The sequence below is a fragment of the Lepidochelys olivacea genome, assembly GCF_965140295.1.
Source record: "Lepidochelys olivacea isolate rLepOli2 genome assembly, chromosome: 4".
NCBI classification, from domain to species: Eukaryota; Metazoa; Chordata; order Testudines; family Cheloniidae; genus Lepidochelys; species Lepidochelys olivacea.
The window spans coordinates 60,706,481-60,734,190 of NC_140414.1; the positions used below are offsets into that span (position 1 = coordinate 60,706,481).

The 27,710-nt window shown below is 40.3% G+C and overlaps 1 protein-coding gene across 7 annotated transcripts in view; it reads right to left on the reverse strand.

Moving 5' to 3' along the window:
* Positions 1 to 27,710, reverse strand: part of ANAPC10 (anaphase promoting complex subunit 10) — a 211,338-nt gene that overhangs the window by 59,907 nt on the left and 123,721 nt on the right. The window contains exon 5 of one of the 7 annotated variants that reach the window (XM_084625666.1): positions 3,207 to 3,784. The exons of 2 other annotated variants lie outside the window; for them this stretch is intronic. In XM_084625666.1, the coding sequence (XP_084481792.1) occupies positions 3,623 to 3,784 (162 nt within the window). In that variant the 3' untranslated portion in view covers positions 3,207 to 3,622. Of the gene's footprint in view, positions 1 to 3,206; positions 3,785 to 8,671; positions 8,737 to 19,513; positions 19,655 to 27,710 lie in introns of those variants that run through there. 4 more of the 7 variants (XM_084625671.1, XM_084625669.1, XM_084625662.1 and 1 more) reach the window with 4 other exon arrangements.

Sequence of the window (27,710 nt, forward strand, 5' to 3'; positions counted from 1 at the left end):
TTATTAAACTCGTGATCCCTGAGTAATCATATCTGTTACACAAAACAGGTATTCTGACATCCACAGAACTGCATTCATGTCTATTTAGTTTTCTTTAATGCTGGGCAGATGGTGGTTAGTCCATCAGGAGAAATGCATTTAGGGATGAAACTCATCCCAAAGAGTAAGTTACAATGTGTGCACTCCACTTCTTGAAGAAAATATGCACATTTATTAAAATAGAGTGGTATGTAACTTGAAGTGACCCCCTGGGGACTGTTCATACAGTATCTATAACAGTCAAATTGTAAGTGCAGGTTCATTATGCGGGTAAATCAATAGCGGCTTCCTTCAGATGAGATGTCACTTAAAATACAGTACAGCCTGTCTACATAAAACCTCTAAGCGTCTAATACGATGTCAAAGGTAGATAATATTCCAAACAGACATACTGTCCATCCTGAGACTGAATTTAAATCATTTGTATCTCTCACTCCTTTTCTTACCCACCACTCTGTCTACAGAAGAGGACTATGGTTAAGGGCTAGTTTTCATCCCATAAAAATCAATATTATGCCAATTCATAATAATAATTTGTACTTATTGAGCTCCTTCTAGCTGAAGAATTCAAAGCATTTTAGAAATATTAATTAATCCTCTTAATACAAATGATGAAGTAAATATTATCACTATTATTCAGAGGGGAAACAAAGTGGGGGGTGGGGGGAGGCCAAATTTTGACCAGATTTTCAGAGGTGCTGAGTACCAGTGGGTCCCAAAATAGCTCACTTAAATAAATCACTAAATATGTATTATGTGACTGAATATGTAAATGCAACTAAGTATGCGTAAATATGTAACTAAGGCACCTATGTTTGAAAATACTGACCTAAATAACTTGCTGGGTGTCACACAGCAAGTCAACAATGGAGCTGAGAACAGAACTCAAGAATCCTACCTCACATTGTCATGCTCAAACCTCTAGTCCAGACTCAATTACATCTTCTCATGCACCCACACGCTCTCATTCCACCACTCAGACAGACTTTTAGGGGGCCTGTGTGATTTTAGAAAGAATCAGTTAACCAACCAGCAGAAACCTGCCCCACCACCTTTTGCAGGTTTCTCAGATCACAGCTGCATGGTTTTAGATAAAAAAAATTGAGTTATTTACTCATTCATTCTTGTACACCTCGCTACCCTTCATGTCAAGCTTTACATGAAACCTCAGGTGAACCAGAAGGTTTTTCTAAACATGTGTGCAGGTTTGTCATACCTTATGCCCACAAACTATTTGCCTGCTAAGAAAGCCAAAAACTGTCATGTTTTCAAAACATTAGCTTCTGCTGAAATTGGATCCTTCTCTAAATAGCGTGGGAGATTAATTAATTTCATTCGATTTGCCTTTACACTTTGATTTTATCTTACATATTAATTTTTGTTAAGACCACCCATCAACTAATTTATTTAATGTAACTTAATCCTGAGTTATCTGATCAATGTTTAAAGATAGGCACGACTACACAAAAAGATGCTTGGCGTTTTTTCATTGTAATCATTTGATTACATTCTTATATCATGGATCTTTGTCTTTTTAATATAAACAGTCAAATCAAACATTTAAGAAACCGGTGAGATATGAGGCAGAAGGGCAATACTTACTGCTGAAAAGCTCTACACAATTTAACATTGCAATCAGTACTCCTCAAGCTTCTAATTCAAGGAAGTAATTAAAATCAATATACCTTTCTTTACAACGGCTGTATTTGCTACTAGTCAAAGGAGTGAAATGTTTTTTCCCCCCACACCAATGGACAATTGTTTCAAATAATTATCAATGCTGTAGATATATAAAAAGGAATAATTTTTGATTCTGTGGAAATTAAAGCAAGCATAATATATTATAAAAACCAGGTATGGTGATGTGTCATTTCATCCTGAATTACACACATTTTGCTTCAAACACCACTTAAGCAATTTCAATTGTTAGAAAAGGAAAACTGCAGTGTTTAAAGTTCTGTGATGCTGCAGAAGATTGGGAATGACAGGCGTTTCAGTTCAAAGGATTGATTAAAATAGTTGGTGCTGTTTAGATATTATGCTACAACCTAAAACACACCAACGCATTCCTAAAACAGTGTTTGCTTGAAGAAGTAACCTCCATTGCAAGGAAGAAACAGCAAGACTAACCCAGACAGCAAAATACATGCTTGTTAAAATATTTGATGTGTAGTATGTTGACTTGTTTTGAAAACTTTTCCACAATGTTTATCATCTTGGATATATTTTCAACATTTCTTTAAAAATATGCCACCTAGTGGACCTCATGAATAAATGCTCAGCATATAATCTGCCAGTGTTTCATGTAGCATTACAGATTGTGCCACTTAGTAGGCTTGCAACCAAGTCGACCAAAATGTGGGCTTCTATCTGACAGACAGCCTTGCAGTGTACTCCCCCTTGTTTCTGGATGGTTCAAGTTATCTGTCTTACTTGCCCCAGGAGCTAAGAGGTCTGCTTAAAAATAGAAAATAATTGAGACTGTCCTGGCAAAATCTTGTTATTTATGAAAAATAACCTGTGTACTCTAGACTGACTCAAAACCTGTGTAGCACAGGAAACACATGAATGGGGAAAATGAGCTGCAGCCATTTAGTTTCTCTGCCAACTAAACTGTGGGTGGAATCTGCATGAGCTCTTGTTCAGATATGGATATTCTTGAAAATTCTTCCTTAGCCTAGGAAAGAGATATTCAATCAGACAACAGACGACCCATCAACTCCTGAACAACAGGGAAGCCCCCCAAACAACACGAAAGCTTTAGGAACAGCTGTTTGAATGGGTTTGAAGGATGAAGAGAAGCAATAAGATGAGGAATAACTCCCAGCTCAATCACTTATAACAGAGGTAAAGGAATTTCCAAATATGATTTGGGAAAATACCAAAAAAAAAAAAAGTATTTTAGTCAGAAAATTACATTTCAGAGTATTTTTTAAAAGTGTATTAAGACAGAATGAGAGAAAGACCCCACATTTCTGTTAAGCAATTGTAACTAATTGCTCCTAAAAATGTAGATTGCAAAGACACACAGCATGACATTTAGCCAGCAAGTATTTTTTAAATTCTTTTTTAAAATTAGCAACAAAATGTTGTGATTCTTTCAAACGTTATGATTTCCGGACTAGAAATGTCATTTTTATTAGTTTTATTATATGACAGGAAGAATTAAACAAAGAACACATTGCACTGAAGATCAGTCATGAGGAGTGAATTTCATAATAATACGCAAGACATAAAACTAAACAGGAGCCATGTACAGTGTCTAGCAAAATTGGTGCAGGATTCATTGATACATTTCTCCTAGAACCAGGCCTGAAGTGTACATTTACCCATTAAGGGACCAATCCTCCAAAGTCTTGAGTGCCCTCTACTCCCACTGATGAGTAGAAATCGAAGGTGCTCAGAACATGATGGCTTGGGCCCAAATTGACAATTTGTCTGACTATATTAACGCCTGTTTTTCCTATACAAACTGCTGAGCTGAGGTATTTTCAGCCATTTTGTCTACAGTATAAGAAAAGTCTGAGGCAGGCATGTGACATCTTTTTAAGACAGCAACCCCACAAGACAATTTCAATGAGTTTCAGTGAGTTTCAATTAAGTCACACAAATGAGGGTCATTCTTGTCAGTTGCCAGCTTGTGCAGATCAAGGAGTGACTGGTTCACATTCTTTTCCAGGTGCAAGGCACACTCCATTGCTGTCAACCCATACTCCCAATCATCACGATCTGGTTTCTTGATGTCCTGCAAAAAGATGGTTTCTTGATGTCCTGCAAAGTCTGTTCACATCACATTGTTACATTATAAACCAAGTAACTGGGACTACTGGATTTTGAATATTTATTTGCTGCTCTTTGTTACATTTTTTTTTTTAATAAGCAAATAGGGAGTGACATTATGTGCCTGGGAAAGTCAAATATAAAAGGCTAAAAAGTTATAAAGTGCATCTGTACACAGGGATTCTCAAACTAATACTGTAGATTAGCTCACTGTCTACCATATAACATCCCTGTGGCAACTATGAGGAAAACAGTGGGTTTTTTTTAGCTTTTGTGTAATTAAATGTAGCCACTAAGAACAAGGAGGAAGAACCAGTGAGCTCTCCCACAGACTATCCTTAAGTGTTCCATGGACCAGTGTTTGGCTAACACACTACAGCTGAAATTGTGCCCTGCCATGAGGCATGTACAGTATGTACATGTACACTCAGACATTTGGAGTTAGGAGGGGGGGTTAGCACAGAGGTGCCATCTGCACAGAACCAGCTTTTCAACCCATGTCTGGATTGGCTGCTGCAAAGTTCTGCTGTACACATTGCTTCCACTCCCATGAGACTTAGGCTGTGGTAACTAATATTGAGTATTTGCTGAGGAATAGTAGTGCCGTATGGTCATTTTTTTAAACACGTATTATGGTAGTCCCAATTGCTGTGTTTGGGTACTCGGGCATGGTGTGCTGGGGGCTGTACAAACATAGAGAAGAGACAATCCCTGTTCTGAAGGGTTTATAATCTAAAAGACAAGCAGATGAAGGTACGGGATCATTTTAATATTTTACATTTAACAAAAAAAAACCCGACACAAAATGTGTTTCTGCAAAAGGATAGAACACATTGAAGGGATAAAAAATTAGCTGCCTCTTTTTACCATTTATCTTTAAAAAGTAAACTCGGGGTGGAGGTGGGGATAACGTTGTCTTCAAAAGCATATAGTTGGACTGGGCGCCACATTCTCCACAGCGGATTGGTGGGGCGAACAGCTCTCTCCTTGATAAGATGTAATTGTAGTCAAAGATATCACAGTAAGGGTCACAGGGCCCAGTACAGCTTCAGCAACTGTGGAACTCAATGACTGTTCTCATGTAGCATCAGTTCCTTTTTTATAAACAATCAGGTGACTAGTAAGACAGTGGCTTCCTCTTTCATCTATCATTTTAAGTTATTTTTCAGTATTTAAATAGAGATAATATATGGGACTGATTTCTTTACCAGGAGGTTTTTCCATCATGTTTATTTTTGGTTCCAAGCATTTGTGAGTTTCTTATCTCATGAGAAATGATATAACGCACAGGTTTTTGAGAGTATGGAGGTAAACTCAGGTGTAACATGAAGAATTGTCCATTATGAGGAAAATTGCCAAATTACTCATAACATTTTTAATGGTTTCCCCATACACTTCTGTCCTCAGGTAACCAGGCATCCAGTAGCATGTGTACGTATTGCCAGCGTGTGTTTTGAGTGATGCACATATGCGTATCGCCTGAGACGCAGAATAGTTCATTATTAAGTAATATTACTGGAACTGAGCAAAACCCAGTTGTAACATTTAAACCCATGTGTGCTAGGGTTGCTTTGAATGGTTTATTCTGCATTCTTTTGAAATGGATAGGGAAAGCTCTTATTGGCTCCATATGATCAGAAAGAGTGATGATAGCATGATTTATGAGCAGTCATGCTGATGCAGTATTTATCCAATGATATATTATGTACAGACAACCAAAGATGCTCCTCTGGTAGCACATAAGTGAGGTAGGTTATTCTGAAATGACAGCTACATACTCAGGTTGTAAAAGAACTACAATGGTCTTAAGACAATCATGGACAGTAGAGTCATGAAGGGGGCAAAGGAGTTTGTTCATTTATACCTATCTTTGAAAACCCACCTCCATTAATCCTAGCACCTTTTCTTTCCAGCTAGTACATCTGGGTAGGCTAAATATTGCACAGGTTTGGATGCAGAAATATAGATGCTGCTTTCCAAGTTAGAAGATACCACATTTGTCTCTTGTAGCATGTCACTTGACCACAAGATCATTCTTGGGATATTTTTGATCTTTCCTAATTGCTTGCAATGTGGATTCTGTTTTCTGTTATGAGTTGCACTTTCATTTGTTTCCTCTTTTCAGTCAGTTTCCAGATGTTGTTGGTTATACATTTTTTCCCCAGCACATTGTATCCTTTCCTGAACTTCTACACGATTCCCTTCTGTGTACCCCTCTCCCCACCCCCCGCATTCATCTTATGATCTAAGTCAAGCTCTTGAAACCTGTTGTAAATTAACATTAATTGGCAGTTCTTTTTTCCAGCTGTGTGTATTTCTTTAGAACACATACTTTCTGGGTTTTTTCACCTTCTGTGAGCACATTTTAGAGTCCTCCAAATTGTATCCATTTCCAAGAATAACTCAGGACTCACCTTAACACCTTGTGGAGATCCGTGCAGGGCCAGATTTATAAGTGCTTATGCAGCATTCCAGTGGGATCGGGTGATCCACTGGGAACTTAAAGGGAAACTGCAATTTATTCTTAAAATGTTAGAATCACTTCATATAGTTGCAAACATGTGTAGAACACCAATAATTTCTTAATTTGAAAAATAATTTAAAATGATCAAAGTAACATGAAGCCACCATCTTTCCAGTCAGCTGATTGTTTATGAGAAAGGAAGTGCTGCATGAGAATGGTTAAGAGAACTTCACAGTTACAGGCCAGATCCTGAACACACACACACACACACACAAATTAATTTGATTTCAATTTTGTGGTTAAGCCCTTAGCTCTGTAATGGACCAAACTAAATCTCTAGATCCAAACAGCTCTGTACTCTGAGAAAGTCAAGAAGGAGGAGATATACTCTTTCTTGACATTTGTCGCAAGTAACCAGGCAGAAAACACCTGGGAGAAGTTCTCGATAGAAGGTCTACGGTGAAGCAGAAGGCAACACACAGTATTAAAAGAAAGTAGCTTTTCCTGTAGTTCTTTACCTTTGTCCAAACTTTTTATCATCTATAGCAAATAGAGGCAGATCACATTTTGTGCCCCTCATGTTCTGCCAGTTAGGAAACTGTAGTGACATTGACTCTGGTCCCACATTCATTTTCATCAGTAAAATTTGATCAGCCTTATCTCCAGCATCCAAGTGCAGTTTTCACATAAAGACATCACCAGAGTTCCTCGTATTTGACAAGAAAACGGAAAGTATTCCACCAGTCCTTCCCTTGACTCCCATATTCATGCTCCATGTTTACCAGCCAGGCAGTTTCAGAGTGATGAGTATAACTTTTTACCGTTCATTGGCAGAAGTGCATGTGGGGGCTCCTCATTCCCTGGAGGAGAGGTGGAAGTAAAAACCCATGGAGAAACCAGGGAAAACAGCAATGCAGGGAGAAGCTACTAGCCAGGTTAGGCACGGATGGTGTCCCTAGCCTCTGTTTGCCAGGATGGATCACTTGATCATTACCTGTTCTGTTCATTCCCTCCAGAGCACCTGGCTTTGGCCACTGTCGGAAGACAGGATACTGGGCTAGATGGACCTTTGGTCTGACCCAGTACGGCCGTTCTTATGTTCTTAAACAGTGAAAGACTTGTGGCAAGTACATATATGATTTCATAGTTATTATTTTTGTTGATATGAAAATTTATAATGCTAAATTTACAGATATTGCACATTTATTCAAGGAAGGGAGTAGCAAAATTTGTACTTTCCCAGCAGTGTACCTAAATAGATGTATGCATAAAGAGCAAAATTTGACAACTGTGCATTCTGTCCCTTTGTGCCACATTTTGGAGGCCTTTACAATGTGTTCAGTTTTTAGGGAGTTGACAAGCATAAGTATACACCTCTGTTACGTAGTTTTCATCTTTTCCTGAGGTAAGATGCTTCTGGCAGTCTTTTCATAGTTTACAAATAACAATGTACTGTCTAGTTTGTTGTTGAATATAGCCCCTTTCCCCCAAACAAGTGAAAACAAACAAACATGCCAGTTTCCATGTTTTTTATTTAATTCTAACAGAGCTCGCAAATATTTCCTCAGGGAGGGAATATTTTTTTAAAAACAAACTAATGCAATTATCAGAATGACCATTTACCTCACTGAACTGATTTGCTGAGATGACCTCCCTCCCACCTTTATTCCTTTACTTATTGTGTCATGTTGAATTTACACTGGAAGCAATTTGGGACAAAGTTCTTGGGCCAGGATCCTTAGCCAGTGTAATTTGGTGTAGCTCCGCTGAAGTCAATGAAGCTAGACTAAAGCTAGCTGAAGAGCTGTACTCTTTTCTGTGAAGTGCCTAGCACACTTTTGAGTGCTTAAAATAATAAATTATTTGATGAATAAGTTAATGTCCAGCAAATCAGAAGAGTTCTCCATTTTTATAACACTGAATGAAAATTCTGAAGAACTGTAACTTATTAAGCCAGGTCGCAGCCCCAACAAGACATATACCGGGGAAGTCAACAGGCAGACCACAGGACAAATCCAACACACACACACCCAGATGCTTTTAAATGGACCCCAAAATCTTTTTATTTACTTATTATCTTTTTTTTAAACCCTATTTTCTCTGGAGTCTGGACCTTGACTATACCTTGATCAACAAATCTGGACCATGACAAAAAAAAAATTTGACTACCCCAATCTACACTTTTGCTACATCAGAGAATTTTGGTTTGAATTCAGTGTTCAGAAATGCTTTGGCTCAATTACCACCAAAAGGGGAACAAACTAAAAGATTAGAATTGATTTAAATCAAACTTGTTTTTATTGTTGATTAGAGTAAGTGATTTAAATCACCTTTAGCATTTGAATAAAAAAAATCAGAAATGCTCATGATAACATACCAATGTTTTCTATAACCAGCTGCACATCAACAGTAATTTTGCTGGCCAAGCGTGATGTTTAGACAGTTATGGATCCCTGGGGAGGGATGGAAAAAACAGAGTTCAAATTCAGTTTACTGTGGCACTTATCCCACCCTGAATCCTAGCCATGTGACTGGCAGTGCTTACTGTCACCTTAGCAGGGAAACATGGTAGCTCAGGCATTCAAAGAATACTGTCCATAGCTCATATAGAAGCCAAAAGTTTTGTATGAAAATGGCAAATAATTAACTGAAGTCATGTAAGGAGAGGTATCATGTTACTAGCATGGACTTTATGTGCAATTGAGGTGATGAATGTTAATATGGGAGCGACTATAATATCAAGGGACACATCCAGTGCTCTGAGCACCCCTCGTGTGAACCACATATGCCCAGATGCGTTAACAGATAGCATTCTGTTCTGCCACGGAGAAAGAATTGGGAGAGAAGGAAAAAGAGAAGCAAGGGGTGATGCCCAAATAAGCACCACACAGAGCTACAAAATAATCACAGTTCACCTAGTGACATTACTGTTTCATAGAATCATAGGACTGGAAGGGACCTTGAGAGGTCATCTAGTCCAGTCCCCTGCCTCATGGCAGGACTCAGTATTATCCAAACCATCCCTGACAGGTGTTTGTCCAATCTGCTCTTAAAAATCTCCAATGATGGAGATTCCACAACTTGCCTAGGCAACTTATTCCAGTGCTTAACCATGCTGACAGCTAGGAAGTTTTTCCTAATGTCCAACCTAAACCACCCTTGCTGCAATTTAAGACCATTGCTTCTTCTCCTAGCCTCAGAGGTTAAGAACAACAATTTTTCTCCGTCCTCCTTATAACAACCTTTTATGTACTTGAAAACAACTATGTCCCCTCACAGTCTTCTTTTTTCCAGACTAAACAAACCCAATTTTTTCAATCTTCCCTCATAGGTCATGTTTTCTAGACTTTTAATCATTTTTGTCGCTCTTCTCTGGAGTTTCTCCAATTTGTCCACAAGCTTCCTGAAATGTGGCACCCAGAACTGGACACAATACTCCAGTTGAGGCCTAATCAGCGCAGAGTAGAGCAGAATAATTTCTTCTTGTGTCTTGCTTACAACACTCCTGCTAATACATCCCAGAATGATGTTTGCTTTTTTTGCAACAGCATTACACTGTTGACTCATATTTAGCTTGTGATCCACTATGACCCCCAGATCCCTTTCCGCAGAACTCCTGATTGTTCCTTCCAAAGTGGAGTACTTTGCATTTGTCCTTATTGAATTTCATCCTATTTACTTCAGACCATTTCTCCAGTTTGTCCAGATCATTTTGAATTTTAATCCTATCCTGCAAAGCACTTGCAACCCCTCCCAGCTTGGTATCATCCACAAACTTTGTAAGTATACTCTCTATGCATTATCTAAATCAGGGGTTCTCAAATTGCGGGTCAAGAGCCTGCAGGGTTATTATGTGAGGTTATTACATGGGGGGTCGCGAGCTGTCACTCTCCATCCCATAGCCTGCTTTTATAATAGTGTTAAATATTTTTAAAGTGTTTTTAATTTATAAGGGGGGGTTGCACTCAGAGGCTTGCTATGTGAAAGGGGTCACCAGTACAAAAGTTTGAGAACCACTGATCTAAATCACTGATGAAGATACTGAACAGAACCAGACCCACAACTGATCCCTGTGGGACCCCACTCGTTACGTCCTTCCAGCATGACTGTGAACCACTAATGATTACTTTCTGGGAACAGTTTTCCAACTAGTTTTGCGCCCACCTTATAGTAGCTCCATCTAGGTTGCATTTCCCAAGTTTGTTTATGAGAACATCATGTGAGACAGTATCAAAAGCTTTACTAAAGTCAAGATATACCACGTCTACCGCTTCCCCACTATCGACAAGGCAATGTGATATCACCTCAGCATTTAAGTCAGGGCAGTATGTCATCACAACAACATATTAGTGCATCCAAATTGAGCACCTTAGCTTTAGGCCTTCTTCTGAAGGTGTCAGGGGGTGGAGACACTACAGAGGCATGTCTCTGGGGAAAAGAAACACCTCCCCTGCTCCTGAGCGATTTCCACTTTCTAGTCCTTGGAGCAGTACTGGTGGACTCTAGAAGAGGCTGTAAACTCAGAGTAGTAAAGAGAAACAATTGTGGGGAGAGGTCTTGGTGCACAGCATAAGAACATACCACAGTTCATGTTCTCTAAGTGTAACAGTAGCCACCAGAGTCAGTGGATGTCAACCACTGGCACATGACAGGGATATTAACCTTCATAACCCTAATGCAAGTCAGGTGATTGGGGCCAGGAAATAAAGTTCAGTGTCTTAACACTATTATGTCTGTCATATTTATTACAGGGAGGAGGTTTATTATCTGCATGAGTCAGGACTTACTAATAAAAGACAACTTTGGTACAGCTTACATTATAGTCAAGTTATAGCCCAAAGTACTTTAAAATAAAATAAGAGTAGTGCAGTTATTGTGTATGTAAATATGTCAGCCAATTTCCACAGCTCACTCATAGCCTTAGAGATTTGAATCAGTTTTCTAGAAGGAATATTAGTCAGTATACCAGAAGATTCCCTTCCTTTTTGAAAAGGTGACGGGAATCTTGAACTTTTTATTTTTAATCTTTAACTTCCCCCCAGACAGCAGTAAAAGGGATCCTGATTTATGTCTCATCACAGCTGTGTCCCCATCCCAACAACAGTACTATGCTATAGTCGCTACAACAAGCAGCCCTGGGGGCACTTAAACCATCTTGAACTTAGAGACAAGGATACTAAATTGGGGGACTGACTTTCTCAGGGGATTGGTAATGGTCTAGAGAACTTTTCATCTTTTGGTTACTAGCACAGATCTATCCCAGGTCAATAATGACCAAAGATCGCTACAACCTGAAAGCTGGTTGGTGACCTCAGTAGAATGATAGTCTCAGTCCAGTTCCTAACCCAGTTGCCCATCTTAGCTAAGCCACTGGCACAGCTGCCACCTTTCTTGGAAATGTCAGCAGAGGGGCCAAGGACTGTCTAGGTGCAGAATCCCCAAACTGTAGTCTCTCCAGTTCAAAGTCAGAGCCCGTTGATTAGTCAGTATGCTGCCCGTGCTGCTTCTGGCATGTGTTTAAAAAAAGGTCTTTGGATTATAGAGTATTTAGTCTGGTGCCCATACAAACACTTAACTCACAGACAGAATTAAAGGAAAGGTAACCCATGCTGGAACCTAGAGTTTCAGATTTATTTATTTTTTTCATTTTAACATACACAAACTCAATATATTTTCCCCGAAAATCTTGTCATCTCAAAATCTGAGAAGTGATATTGTTTGAGAACAATATCGTCATATGGTCACTGCCTGTCCACTGTTCTTACTTATTTGTAGAGCTGATCAAAAATTTCCATCCCAAGGGAAATACCAATTGTTTTTTGTCCCAAAAATGTAAACTTCTCTGAATGAAAACTTCCAAAAGTTGATTCAGAAATGTTGAAAGGTTTTGTTTTGATATTTTTGATCAGAATGAAATGTTTCAACATTCCCAAATCAAAAAGTTTTGTTTTGTGTAGGTTCAACATAAAACTGAGCCTGTCAGCTGCCTAATAGGAAATTCAGCTGGGATTTCTTGGGCCACCATTCTCCCATCTGGGCTGGGCTCCCTGGACAGACTGCAGTCCCAGGATGCACCACAGTGGCTCTGCCAGAGGGGAGACTGTGGTGCAGCATATGTAGTCAGGCAAGGGAGCCCAGCTCACTGCAGAGAATGGAAGCATTAGGCACTTTGGAACCTCGAGTAGACATAGATTAACATCAAGCCAACCTGAAACAAAGTATTTTAATTTGGTTTGACATGCCAAACTTTTAATTCAGGTCAACCTTAGCCAAAATGTTTTGTTTAGATCGGAAAATTGAAAAATATTGGTAAAATCTGTGGAAAATATTGATTTTGGGGAAACCATGTTTTCTGTGGAAAAAAAATTAAGGAAAATTCCCAACCAGCTTTGTACCTACATACTTTTTCTCATACTTTAGAAAGTTCATATATAGGAAACAATCCATTATACCACCACACCTACACTGAATATTCCTTAATGTTAGGAAAATATCTATTTGGAATCACATCTTGGTGCTTTGATAGTAATGGCCAAACTGAATTACTGTAAGTACAAACAGTCTAAACCAAGGCGTCTACAAAGGAAGGATAAACAAGCATGTTATAAGGTTAATAAATCTTAGAGGAAGAGAGAGTATATTCATTCATTTTCCTGGTTGCTCCTCAGTTTGGAGAAATAGCTACTTATGTGATGAAATCCACAAGACACCAGATTTGTAGACGCTCAGAGGGTAAGAAATTGGTAACAATTGAAGGTGAGGGGCTCAACGCCATCAGTAAATCTCCTTTCTTTATTTCAATATGGGCTTGTGTGACATTCTGAACCTTGTAGGAACACCCTAACCCGCCATGTTCATCTTTATAAAATGATTGTGTGGTATTTAATACAAAGTTTGTCATGTCAGGTGTCGTTGAAAGGCTTGTGATGCACTGAGCATTGATGTTATAGTAATTGTTGTTACAGTAATATTATAGGTTATAATTTCATGTATATAGTTATGAGGCTGAAAATGTGTCTTCATGACTTAAAATAAACCCAGGTAAAAACTCTCCAAGAGCAGAGGGACAGTTCACACCTCATCAGGGCATGTATGGGACAAACCCAGCCCAGCCTCACAGGAACAAAGGACGCTGGCCTAGGTAGCAACAAAAGGATCTTTTGGACTCTTGAATGAGTCACCCTGCTTTCTTTGGGCAGTTGGGGACTGCAAAGAGGTAATGCTCAGCTGACTTTGAAAGGGAGGGGGACAAAGCCAAGAGGGAAGAAAGAACATGCTAAAAGGGAGAGACGATTGCCATGCTCTTCTCTCTCTTCCACCTACATCTACAGACACCACACCAAGCGACTGAAGCGCTGATCAAAGGGGAGAGCCTGGCTGAAGAGCAACCAGCCAGCCTGTGGTGAGAAGCATCTAAGTTTGTAAGGACACTGAAAGTGTTAAGATCAGCTTAGAATGCGTTTTGCTTTTATTTCATTTGACCAAATCTGACTTCTTATGCTTTGACTTATAATCACTTAAAATCTATCTTTATAGTTAATAAATCTGTTTATTTTACATGAAGTAGTGCATTTGGATTGAAGAGTGTCAGAGACTCCCCTTGGGAGAACAAGCCTGGTACATATTAATTTCTTTGTTAAATTGACGAACTCATATAAGCTTGCAGCAACCAGCAGGCATAACTGGACACTGCAAGACGGAGGTTCCTAAGGTTGTCTGGGACCGGAGATATTGGCTTGTGTCATTCAGTTGCACAATCCAAAGAGCAGCTTACATGCTAGAGGCTGTGCGTGAACAGTCCAGGAGTGGGGGTTCTCACAGCAGAGCAGGGTAAGGCTGGCTCCCAGAGTCAAGGATTGGAGTGACCTAGCAGATCACCAGTCCAGATAACACCAGTGGGGGAACGTCACAGCTTGAAATGCTTTGTTCTACTTTCTTAGCTATTCTTCAAAAAACTATTTCTAATACAAAATGGTTTTGCAGTGAATTTTGGCCAGAACACTTTAGAGTTCTACTCTATCATTGACCATTTACAAAATAAAATAAATTTTAAAAAGTAAGCTTGGCCAAATGCAAACCACAAATGAGAAAACCACCAAGAAAGAGCATCCTCACTGCCAAAGCTTAATGTGACCTAATGGGAAGACAACAAGAGGTTAGAATTTGGTTTTATGATGCTTCGTGTAATATTTGGCAATCTGAAGGGGCTGGGTCAATCTTCCTGATCCTTAAACAAACACTGATTTTTTTTCATCATCATAATACTCTGCATTCTATTCTCCTGTGACCTAAGTCTCTTTCCCACTGGGTGGGTTAGGTTTAGAATGTCTGTTCACTTACTAGTGTCATTTGCACCAGCTGGTTCCAGATGTGCTTCACCTCCACCCACACTAGGCTTCGCAGGTCCAGCAAAGTGCAGGGGGAAAAGGGTGGGTGGGGAGAAAGAGCCATGCACTGGCAGCACATCAATTTGCTGGCAGCTTCTCACTGTGTTTATTATTCATAGCACTGGAGGGAGAGTTGGGGGCAGGGTGACTTACGCAACATCTTGTCTATGCTGAAAGCCAATACTAATCCACACCCCCGCAACTGAGAATCAGATCTGGGATGGGCCAGAGTGGTCAGTTTTGCTCCAAGTGGATATCAGGGCTCAAGAGACCTGCTGCTCCAGGCTCTGAAGGTCACTTGCCATCCACTGAAAACAAAATAGGGAATGTCAAACTTAGCCCCCCTCAGTGCTTCAAAGAACCAGTATCCATTGCACTATTCTCTATGAAAGATGCTAGCATTAATATTTTATCTAAAATGAGAGGTGTTGTGAAGTGAGACCTTTTAGGTTCTCTTTTTTTTACAGTATTTTATATGAAAATATTTCAAAAAAGCTAACAGTGCTGAGTTAATATTTTTTCTACTGTTACATAAAACATGAACAAATCATCATAAAACAATTATACATCTAGGAAAAAAGAAAAGATCATTATACTCCATTTAGCTTAAACTCAATCCTAAATTTAGAATAGAACAAGAATGAATAAGAGTTATTTTTTTAATTACTTTACAGAAGTATATTGCTATTACTCGGATAGCTGTGAAGTGAAACCATAGTTCAAGTGTATAATAATGTATATATGATGAGATAACTGGCTCTGTGGATGAGGGGAAAGCAGTGGACATGTTATTCTTTGACTTTAGCAAAGCTTTTGACACAGTCTCCCACAGTATTCTTGCCAGTAAGTTAAAGAAGTATGGACTGGATGAATGGACTGTAAGGTGGATAGAAAGCTGGCTAGATCGTCGGGCTCAATGGGTAATGATCAATGGCTCCATGTCTAGTTGGCAGTCGGTATCAAGCGGAGTGTCCCAAGGGTTGGCCCTGGGGCTGGTTTTGTTCAATATCTTCATGTTCAATGATCTGGAGGATTGTGGATTGCACCCTCAGCAAGTTTGCAGATGACACTAAACTGGGAGGAGAGGTAGATCCGCTGGAGGGTAGGGATAGGATACAGAGGGACCTAGACAAATTAGAGGATTGGGCCAAAAGAAATCTGATGCGGTTCAACAAAGACAAGTGCAGAGTCCTGCACTTAGGATGGAAGAATCCCATGCACTGCTACAGACTAGGGACCGAATGGCTAGGCAGCAGTTCTGCAGAAAAAGACCTAGGGTTACAGTGGACAAGAAGCTAGATATGAGTCAACAGTGTGCCCTTGTTGCTAAGAAGGCAAATGGTATTTTGGGATGTATAAGTAGGGGCATTGCCAGCAGATTGAGGGATGTGATCATTCCCCTCTATTCGACATTGGTGAGGCCTCCTCTGGAATACTGTGCCCAGTTTTGGGCCCCACACTACAAGAAGGATGTGGAAAAATTGGAAAGCGTCCAGTGGAGGGCAACAAAAATTAGGGGACTGGAACACATGATTTATGAGGAGAGGCTGAGGGAACCAGGATTGTCTAGTCTGCAGAAGAGAAGAATGAGGGGGATTTGGTAGCTGCTTTCAACTACCTGAAAGGGGTTTCCAAAGAGGATGGATCTAGACTGTTCTCAGTGGTAGCGGATGACAGAATGAGGAGTAATGGTCTCAAGTTGCAGAGGGGGAGGTTTAGGCTGGATATTAGGAAAAACTTTTTCACTAGGAGGGTGGTGAAACACTGGAATGTGTTACCTAGGGAGGTGGTGGAATCTCCTTCCTTAGAGGTTTTTAAGGTCAGGCTTGACAAAGCCCTGGCTGGGATGATTTAGTTGGGGATTAGGTCCTGCTTTGAACAGGGGGTTAGACTAGATGACCTTCTGAGGCCCCTTCCAACCCTGATAGTCTATGATTCTATGATAATTAACAGTGTAAACATTTAATTTGCCTAATGAAATAAGAACTGAAAGGCCATATTGACCGAATTTTAGAACAAAAAATCCATCCCACATGATCACAAAACCCTTTTTACCATCAAGATGTGCACATAATTTTGAGTAATCATTATTTGTATTTGTTTTTACTGATACACTTTGTCCTTCCAGCCTTGCTTCCTGTTACTGTTTATTAAATTCCCTTGCATTTCTTGTCTTTAGTTAGACCCCAATCCTGCAAGCTACTCCACATTTCCAAACCCACAAACCTATGTGGAGGTCCCACTGAAATCAATAGACTTTCAAAACATGCAAGGGACCACCCACAGGGGTCAGCTTGTAGGATTGTGGCCTTCATTTTAAGCTCTTTGGGGCAGAGACCATGTTGCCTGATGTGTTTGGACAGAACCTAGCTCAATGAGGCCCCAATCCCAGCCAGAAGCTTTAGGCACCACCATAATACAAGCAGGGTTAAATTCCGCTGTAGGAAGAGAGCCCACACAAGACTGACACACACTACAGTGCAGTAGGGCATACTTTCACCTAACAACAATCTAACCTTAAAAATTGAACTCTAAGCCCTACCACATCTGTGTTGGTGTTAGTACAGCATCTCTTGTATGAGCTGCTAAATGCTTCAGTACTCAAATGACCATAGGACACTCCAGAAGTGAACTCTGACTGTTTCAGTAACAAGTGATGTACAAGCGTTGCAAGAAACAGAGCTTCACCTAACATGCTGAGAAGCTAGTGTTAGATGATGTAATGATGGTAGATGGAATTTTGTGGGTAAGTGAATGGGTTGTAAAAGGAAGTGAAGAGCTTGTACATTTCAGTAACTGGTTGGCAGAGTAAAGGTATGTGGCTTTATTAAAAGGAAAGGGCTTATTGGGGAATTGCTGAGAGAGGCCAGAGTTAAGTTTGCATGAGTATTATAACAGACAACTTGCAGCAACATCAGTTATTAAATCTTTATTGCACAGATGCACAAAGTTTTGAATTAGAAACGTCAGTGGTGGGGTGTTCACCAGGCCAATGACGTCATGACATTTCCTCAAACTACTCAGGCAAGCACGTAGCTTCATAGAAACACTCTGATGGTTTTTTCTTTACTGGTGCATCCACAGTGTAATCCTTCCAGTCCGCACATCTACTCAAGTAAAGCGAACATGTCCTTAAGTCCCAGTCTCAATTTGGGTCTCCCCAAAATGTTTGAGTGCCATCCACCACCTTCGGTAAAACTCGACAGACTGAGACCATTTTGATCCTCGTCACATCAATAATCAGATCTCTGTGCAAAAAGCACCTAGAAACTTTTAGAAAATGGCTTTTGTTTCCAGGGCTTATATCTTTGCTCAAATGATCCCAAAGGGGGGTCGTTAACCCTAATCTGCACACCACATTTCAACAGAATCCAACTAAGCACATCAATTTTAGAGGACTTAGAAAAGTCAACTTTTAAACAAAAGTCACGACAGAACCTTAACTATAGTGATGCTGCCATGCCACTATGATAACAGATAGTTCCTGCCCCACAGAGCAGGAGTTGTGCATGGGCTCGGGTGCCTTGGCAGAGCTGTGGGCTACAGTGGGGGTTGGGTGCACTGGCAAAGCTGGGGGCAGGAAGGTTGGGGTGCATCATACCTCCCTCACCTGAGCCCCCAACCTCTTTCCCTTTTCCCCCGTCTATCACTCTCCTGATAACCCTCCTCCATGCACTACAATCCTAAACTCCTCTTGCCCTATTCTCCCACTTCTCTGCTCCTAATACCCCTTCCAGGAAACATTTGCATGTCTATTTTTTCCCCAAAGACATTGCCCTCTCCCCAAAAAAACTGCCATCCATGACTCGAATTGTAGCAACCTCCAGCCACTCAGTCCAGTCCAGTCTTCCTTTTGTCTTAGGTGGGGGCTTGTGATTAACTTATCCTTAATTATGTTAATTGAAGGGTGATTTCACACCCATCAATCTCTACAAGGTCTGATTCATCCTGTCATTAGCATCTCTCAGTTTAACAGTACAAGGCAGGAGGAGGAAACTACTTTTGGGGGTAGTTGTACCTCATGAACCCTTTGGTCAAATGACCCTATCCCTGCAACCCCTAGTGCAAATAACCCCAAATAACCACCAACCCTACTCTGCACCTTTCTGGGGCACAACAAATTTCAATGTAATCTAACTAAACACATCGATTTCAGAGGACTTAGAAGGTCAGCCATTAAATAGAAATGATGATGCAACCTTAACTACAGTCTTGCTGCTGTGCCACTCTAATATACCATATTTTAGCCTGGATCCAGAATGCTGTACAAACTTAAACTATACAGCTATCCACCCATTGCAGAAAGCTATGAGTTGAAACTAAGCGTGGGAACAAAAACCTCATAACAGATTAGTATAGGTATTGAAGAGTATCCTAAGCAAATAAAAGCAAAAAGGGAATGTCAGTATTAAAATGTAATTGAATTTGACCAGGACACAAGTCACATTAACACCCTTACACTTTCAGAACATTCAGTGGAGTACTGATGTGATCCGGGCTGTGGTTTTGCACTGCATTCAGAAGACAGCCTCTCTGACAGCCCAGTGTTTTTAAACCCACACTAAGTCATTGGCACATCGTTACTGGACCAGGAGGAAGAGCAGCACCTGTTGAATTACGCCATACTAACTCCTGCAGCACTTATGAAATCCTTGGGAATCTCCAATGAAATTTCTGACCTGGCATTACACTGGTGAGCTAGTGGCATCTGACATGAGCACAACATCGTGTAGCTGTTATAAAAGACTATTCAATTGTTTTATATATATATACATAAAGAAAGAACATGCTAAAAAACATGCTAAAAACACACAGATCAGAGGATGCAACACAGTTCAGCTGATAGAAGACAGTGGACTTGGATTCTGATCCCTGCTCTGTCATTAGCTCATGGTGTGAAATTAGACAATTACTCTCTGGGGCTCCATCCATTTCTCCATCCATAAGATACTTATCCTTCATTTGTAATTTTCTTTTTTGAGATCTGTGAACAAAGCGCACTATATAAGTATATATTATTATTGCTGATATGACCAAAGAAGATGGGGGAAAAACTGTAAGCTTGAAACTGATAGAAGCAACTTTGAGGGAGCAATAACAAAATTTCTGCATAGTGAGCTATTCCTGAGACTCAGCTTGATGCTGTGAACCCTGCCATTATAAGCAATATATTCCAATAGCTAATGCAACTTGTCCTCAATGCACAGCTGGCTTTACCAACTGGCTACAATGTGGATGTAATGTACCTGTGGTAAGGTTTCCTTAATGACACTCTGTGAGCCTAGTTTTTAAACATAGTTGCCTTAACAGGCCAACTAAATCACAAACTTAGTACATAAGTATGGAAAACATCCATTTACATAGTGAAAAGCCAATCTGAGACTCCAAATGTGGGGCAAGCAGCTCCATTGATCTCTTTCTTCATTTTTTTGAATATGCCACTAGGATTGAAATGCATAGGATTAATGGGTTTTTATTTCCTTCTCCCTGTTTCCTGCCTTTCCTTTTGTAATTTTAGAGAAGACAGGCTGGGTGAAGGAATGTATCTGTTCCAGAGCGGTCATCTCTCCCTATTGCTGTTTTTTCTACACTCTCTCTTCTCCTTCGCCAACCTTAAGAGAAATAACTTATAATCTAAATCATCTGTTTTCAAAGGGAAATTTCTCTTTGGTGCAGATTCAGTTAGGAATATAACATTTAACTGAAACAGTAAATTACCTGTTTGCATGCTTCTTTGCATTAAGAGCTGTGTTTGTTTGAAAAGAGTTTCAAAATGGTGGATAAGTTTTTATAGGGTAAGCCCCTCCCCTGGCATGGTTTTGCCAATTAGGAGCTGACCACAGGCTGTAAGGACTGAGGTCTGTGCTTAACAGGCAGCTTGGATGACTGAAGAGGAAAGACACTCCTTCTTGGAAAGCTGAAGTCACTTTTCTTTTGCATATAGGTTTTCTCTTAAGGGTGTTGTTGCTGGGGTTTATTTATTTTAAAATACTGAGATAAAAACTGCTCTATGCATATAACTTTTCATTATTGTATACAGTATTTCATTCACGTTTATTGCATTTCACTATAATGGGCTGAAATTTTCCACACAAAAATATTTCTTAGTTGAAAAATGGACTTTTTTCTAAAATGAAACTTTCTATGAAAATGTCCCAACATATCCAAAATTTTCTTTGATTTTGTGAAATTTTCTTCCACACTTTTAATGGACATTTTATTGACACTTTTGTCAAAATCATTATTAAATTATTGACACTTTGAGTAAAGGACCTTGATAATGATTTTGTAAAATATGTAGAAAACATGTTAGTATAATACTTATTAAGGTTTCAGTAAAGTAATTTGCTCATAATGTTTTGAAAAATGGAAAATGAGTCCACATCAAACCCTGTGAAATAGAAACTATTTTGAAATTTTTCACAAAGTATCTTTTCATTTCCCAACCCATTCTGCTAATCGCTCACTTAAAATCCCTACATCACTATGTGTTGTACCATTAAAAAGTAGATGCAAGAAGCTTCATTGACTGTTCTCTACTCCCTGCTCTTCTTCAGAGTATATGGTGGGTTTTTCCATTCGTTTTTGTTTTATGTGTATGTGGGCAGGGGGGAATTGAATTTCTCTTTAATAGACCCATTTTCGTTTCTTTCAGGATTTACCCCCTTCCAATTCATGTAAATTTGGGAGTTTGAAAGGAGACTAGATGGTGACGAAGAATTCTTGTTGCCAAAATGAAACCATGACAATTCTGAGTATAGAAATCAATCAGAGCCGAGGGATTATAGCAGCCAAACAGTGTACAGGGATTCGGATAGCCACAGTATAATTACTTGTAAATAACCATACAGTCTATCTGGGACCTTGTCTACACTTGCGGCAGCACGTAGAGTACATGTAGCTACATGCTGCAGGAAAAGGCATTCACACTCACTACGGTGTGTAGCTACACACACAACAGTGAAAGGTTCCGGCAGGGGAGAGGCAAAAGGGAAAGGTTCGGGCAATGGGGTGCTGCTGGAGCCTTTCCCTGCTGCCTCCCCAATACCAGAGCTATTCCCTGCTGCTCGAGACTTTCACTGCAACAGGGAAAGCCTCGGGCAGTAGGGAGAGAGCTGGACACGACACGGCTAAAAATAGCAGAATAGACATGGGAAGCACAGCTTGGGCATGTAGAGTGTATACCCCAGAATTCAGGCATGCAGGACACACTGTTCTACTCACCTAAGCTGTGCCTCACTGTCTACTCTGCTATTCATACCAATGCTAGCAGCGCGTGGAGTGTCTGTACTCTACACACCACCAGAAGTGTAGACCTACCCTAAGGTACTTAGAAGGGCCCATTACTATAGTATCTGAACACCTCAAAATCTTTAATGTATTCATCCTCACAGCATCAGTGTGAGGCAGGGGAGTGCTATTGTCTTACAGCTGGAGAACTGAAGCACAGAGGCCCAGTTCCTCAAAGGCATTTAGACTCCTAACTTCCTTTGAAATCAATGGGGCCTGGGCTGGCAAGACTAAGTAACTTGGCCAAGATCTCAAAGAGGTCTATGGGAGAGCAGTGAATTGAACACAGGTTTCCTAAGTCCAGGACTGTTGCCCTACCCACTGGACTGTACCAGTTCCCCTTCTTTGAGGAGTGGTTGTCATAGCACAAGGATTCCCATGCTGACGAAAGAATAAAGAGCTAACCAGCAGAGCTAGTTGATATGTTTTGAATTTTGACATTTTATTAACTTTTTTAATGAAATTGAATTTTTGTGTTTGTGAATCATAGAATATCAGGGTTGGAAGGGACCTCAGGAGGGTTGGAAGGGACCTCATCTAGTCCAACCCCCTGTTCAAAGCAGGACCAATCTCCAACTAAATCATCCCAGCCAGGGCTTTGTCAAGCCTGACCGTAAAAACTTCTAAGGAAGCAGATTCCACCACCTCCCTAGGTAACGCATTCCAGTGTTTCACCACCCTCCTAGTGAAAAAGTTTTTCCTAATATCCAACCTAAACCTTCCCCACTGCAACTTGAGACCATTACTCCTCATTCTGTCATCCGCTACCACTGAGAACAGTCTAGATCCATCCTCTTTGGAAACCCCTTTCAGGTAGTTGAAAGCAGCTATCAAATCCCCCCTTGTTCTTCTCTTCCGCAGACTAAATAATCCCAGTTCCCTCAGCCTCTCCTCAGAAGTCATGCGTTCCGGTCCCCTAATTTTTGATGCCATTTGCTGGACGCTTTCCAATTTTTCCACATCCTTCTTGTACTGTGGGGCCCAAAACTGGACACAGTATTCCAGAGGAGGCCTCAACAATGTCGAATAGAGGGGAATGATCACGTCCCTCAATCTGCTGGCAATGCCCCTACTTATACATCCCAAAATACCATTAGCCTTCTTGGCAACAAGGGCACACTGTTGACTCATATCTAGCTTCTTGTCCACTGTAACCCTAGGTCTTTTTCTGCAGAACTGCTGCCTAGCCATTCGGTCCCTAGTCTGTAGTAGTGCATGGGATTCTTCCATCCTAAGTGCAGGACTCTGCACTTGTCTTTGTTGAACCGCATCAGATTTCTTTTGGCCCAATCCTCTAATTTGTCTAGGTCCCTCTGTAACCTATCCCTACCCTCCAGCGGATCTACCTCTCCTCCCAGTTTAGTGTCATCTGCAAACTTGCTGAGGGTGCAATCCACACCATCCTCCAGATCATTGAACATGAAGATATTGAACAAAACCAGCCCCAGGGCCAACCCTTGGGACACTCCGCTTGATACCGACTGCCAACTAGACATGGAGCCATTGATCACTACCCATTGAGCCCGACAATCTAGCCAGCTTTCTATCCACCTTATCGTCCATTCATCCAGTCCATACTTCTTTAACTTACTGGCAAGAATACTGTGGGAGACTGTGTCTAAAGCTTTGCTAAAGTCAAGGAACAACATGTCCACTGCTTTCCCCTCATCCACAGAGCCAGTTATCTCGTCAGAGAAGGCAATTAGATTAGTCAGGCATGACTTGCCCTTGATGAATCCATGCTGACTGTTCCTGATCACTTTCCTCTCCTCTAAGTGCTTCAGAATTGATTCCTTGAGGAACTGCTCCATGATTTTTCCAGGGACTGAGGTGAGGCTGACTGGCCTGTAGTTCCCAGGATCCTCCTTCTTCCCTTTTTTAAAGATGGGCACTACATTAGCCTTTTTCCAGTCATCCGGGACCTCCCCGATCACCATGAGTTTTCAAAGATAATGGCCAATGGCTCTTCAATCACATCCGCCAACTCCTTTAGCGGTCGCGGATGCAGCGCATCCGGCCCCATGGACTTGTGCTCGTCCAACTTTTCTAAATAGTCCCGAACCACTTCTTTCTTCACAGAGGGCTGGTCACCTCCTCCCCATGCTCTGCTGCCCAGTGCAGCAGTCTGGGAGCTGACCTTGTTTGTGAAGACAGAGGCAAAAAAAGCATTGAGTACATTAGCTTTTTCCACATCTTCTGTCACTAGGTTGCCTCCCTCATTCAATAAGGGGCCCACACTTTCCTTGTCTTTCTTCTTGTTGCTAACATACCTGAAGAAACCCTTCTTGTTACTCTTAACATCTCTTGCTAGCTGCACCTCCAGGTGTGATTTGGCCTTCCTGATTTCACTCCTGCATGCCTGAGCAATATCTTTATACTCTTCCCTGGTCATTTGTCCTATCTTCCACTTCTTGTAAGCTTCTTTTTTTGTGTTTAAGATCAGCAAGGATTTCACTGTTAAGCCAAGCTGGTCACCTGCCATATTTACTATTCGTTCTACACATCGGGATGGTTTGTCCCTGTAACCTCAATAAAGATTCTTTAAAATACAGCCAGCTCTCCTGGACTCCTTTCCCCCTCATATTATTCTCCCAGAGGATCCTTACCCATGAGTTCCCTGAGGTTGTCTGTGAAGATTTGTCTGTTTTTCAGTCAGCTCTATTATAGTGTGATCATGCAAATCAAACACTCAGAACCAGTCAGAGAGAGCAGGAAATGGCGCAATTGGTGTAAAACTCTGTAGTTGTACTTCAATGATTGTACAGTAGCTCTGCACCCTTGTTGATTGATAGAATTCCATTTCAGTATAATGCTACCCGCCTACCTCATGAGAATGCTGTGTGACTTTATTAACCAGTGTTTATGAAGTGTGCTGCGTTCTTTGATCAGAAAGCACTGTAGAAGTAGAGCCCTGCAAATCTGCAGATATCTATGGACTATTTAGATGCATCGGGTGCAGATACAAATTTTGTATCCATGCAGGGCTCTATGTATAAGCACAAGGTGTTATTTTTATTATTTTTTATTATTTTATTTTTAAAAGAGACTAAACTAACTGAAGCTTATTATTATTTAAGAGAGAGCAATGACCAGAAGACAAGTCACCCTAAGGGTACATCAGTGGTTTCCAACATTTAGGGGCTCTTCTACTAGCTTACCAGGCCAACACTTAGCCTATCAGTCAGTGACTTCCACTGTTTCCTACCTCACCTATGTCTGTTTTAATGAAAAGTGAAGATTGGGCTTTCCTTTTTCCAGACTCTTATAAGTCTGGGGTCTATTTTGCAGTGGCCTTTGGCTGCTCCAGAGTGCACTTTCTGAAGGCAGAAAGCAGTCCAGGCACCTAGGGCATAGCAGAGATGTTCATTTTGAATGCAGAGTACCAAAAACTTGAAAAAATAGTATGGCTGGTATCAATCCCTATATCACCTTACCTAAACTTGGAGACCTCAAAGGGGTATAATAAGATTTGTTTATTGTCCCATTCATCTAGCCTGCCAGGAGCATGGCATAGCATATAATGGGAAGGGTCAGAGAACAATAATTAAATTGCCTGGATTTAAGGTATATAGAGAACATTGGAATCCATTTCAAACTTGGGAATTTTGTATAATAAGACAATTAAAACTCCTGTTCAAAACTCCCCAGGCATAAGCTGTTCAGGGGCATCATAGTGGTACCATAATCTTGTTGTTGGTGGTGGGGTGGGGGGACGGTGAGAGACTGTCAGGAAAGTGTTGAATAGCTGAAGCATTAGGTATTTTAAAATTAATTATATTTTGTGATCAAACTAGCAACTGCAGAGGGGTTGGGGACTGCATTATAGTGCAATAAAAACCTCATAAAACATTAAAACAAACTCACACATCTGCAGACAGATGGGAGGTATTATGTAATACCAGTCATTGCTACAACAACCTCTACCCCACTTGCTGCTGCAGGAGCAATGTTCATTACTAAGGGCCTCTGTGGTTTCTAACTCGCTCTCACTCTCTCTCACATGCACATACACATTACTTACCAAAGCAATGTCTTGATTTAAGAAAAGGGCTGTAACACAGAGATGGACACAACAGTGGTGGATTTGGTGTTACAAACTCAAGACTAGCACTGATTGGGATCCAAGTCCCATATTATCTGAATCCCCAAAGTTCAGTGGAGGGGAAGGTTAGGACAGTTGATTCCAGCTTTAACCCATATTTAATGATTTAATAAAGAATAGTCAGTGGGAAAATTCCTGACCTGAACCCTAGGATTTCATTTAATAGAGTCATAGATTCAGAAGGATCATCTAGTCTGACTTCCTGTATAACACACACCATAGAACTTCTCAAAATAATTCCTACAATAATTTCCATTGTTTTTTCTTGGAAAATGTAGCAACCCCTCCATTACATTCCCTCCTCAGACTGCCAGAAAGCATGTGTCTCAATTATATGCAAACATTAGGTGATAATGTGTGAGATGGGCTTTACAGTTTGGCACAAAGGATTACTACAGAAATCCTCCAACAATCAACAATCAGCAATGAGCTGTCCAAACCACAAAGGACAATGAGAGCTGAATTAGGAATGCTTAAAAGTTTGTAGCCAAGAAATTATTTGAACACAGTCAGTAACGAATACTGAGGATAGATTAGTGTTCTCCCCTTGCTGTTTTCTTCTCTGCAATATATTCAGATCAGCTCCCAAAGTCCTCAATGAAATAATAAGTTACTAAGATGGGAAAACAAAGTCTCTTTCTAAGTTTTAGTTTCCTTCATTCATTACTTCTTGTTGACCTACTCTATGACATGACACAACACCACAAGGCAAAACATCATAACCATTGTTTTCTACAATTGAAAATACAAGTTTATTTTTGCCAACTATAAATTGGGCAATAGCCTATGGAGACAGAGAACTTGTATACAATTATTTGTATGCTGGAAGTTTATACAAATAGAAATTACTTTAGACTACTATAGATTTTCATGTGCAGTTCAGTATGTCAGTGTTATTTATTCCTTTCTCTTTACATTTTACTTTTTAATTTAAAAATTGCATTTATATTCAGAAGAGGTGTTAGATTGACAGCATCAGAAGCGTAAGTTCTCTTTATCGACAGAATACAAGGGGTAGTGGTATTACATGCTTGTGTCCTGCAATATGTCTTTTAGATATTGGCTCCAAGTGCAGGGGATGCATGCCAGATTAGTGCTAAGTATGATGGTGATTTCTTCAATGTGGACATGTCCACTAAGAACTAGGCTGGGACAGTGAGTTGTTTCCAACTTTGTAGAATTTTTCAATTCTATGAATAGATTAATAATATGAAATGCATTAGAATGCTACTGAAGACAATCTACAGTAAGTAGTTTGGCATATAGAAAGTGTTTCTGGTGTCTGGATAGACGATGGGTCAACAAGACAAGATTCATGAAAGGAGAAAGATGTAGATGTTAGGAACAGGCTCAAAATTTACATCTGTAAATGTACTTAGATCATCTCCATGTTTGGGGGTGTTTGTATCTGAAATTTGGTTTTTAAGCATCTCCAGAAGGTGTTTGTATTTGTATTTGTTTATTAAAATTTGACTGAAAAATATAATTCCATTTCTTATTGAATTTACTCTGAAAATTTAATGGATCCTTCTGGTGATACTTAGGGAATTTCTGTGTTTATACAATGACAGGTTTCAGAGTAGCAGCTGTGTTAGTCTGTATTCGCAAAAAGAAAAGGAGTACTAGTTGGTTAGTCTCTAAGGTGCCA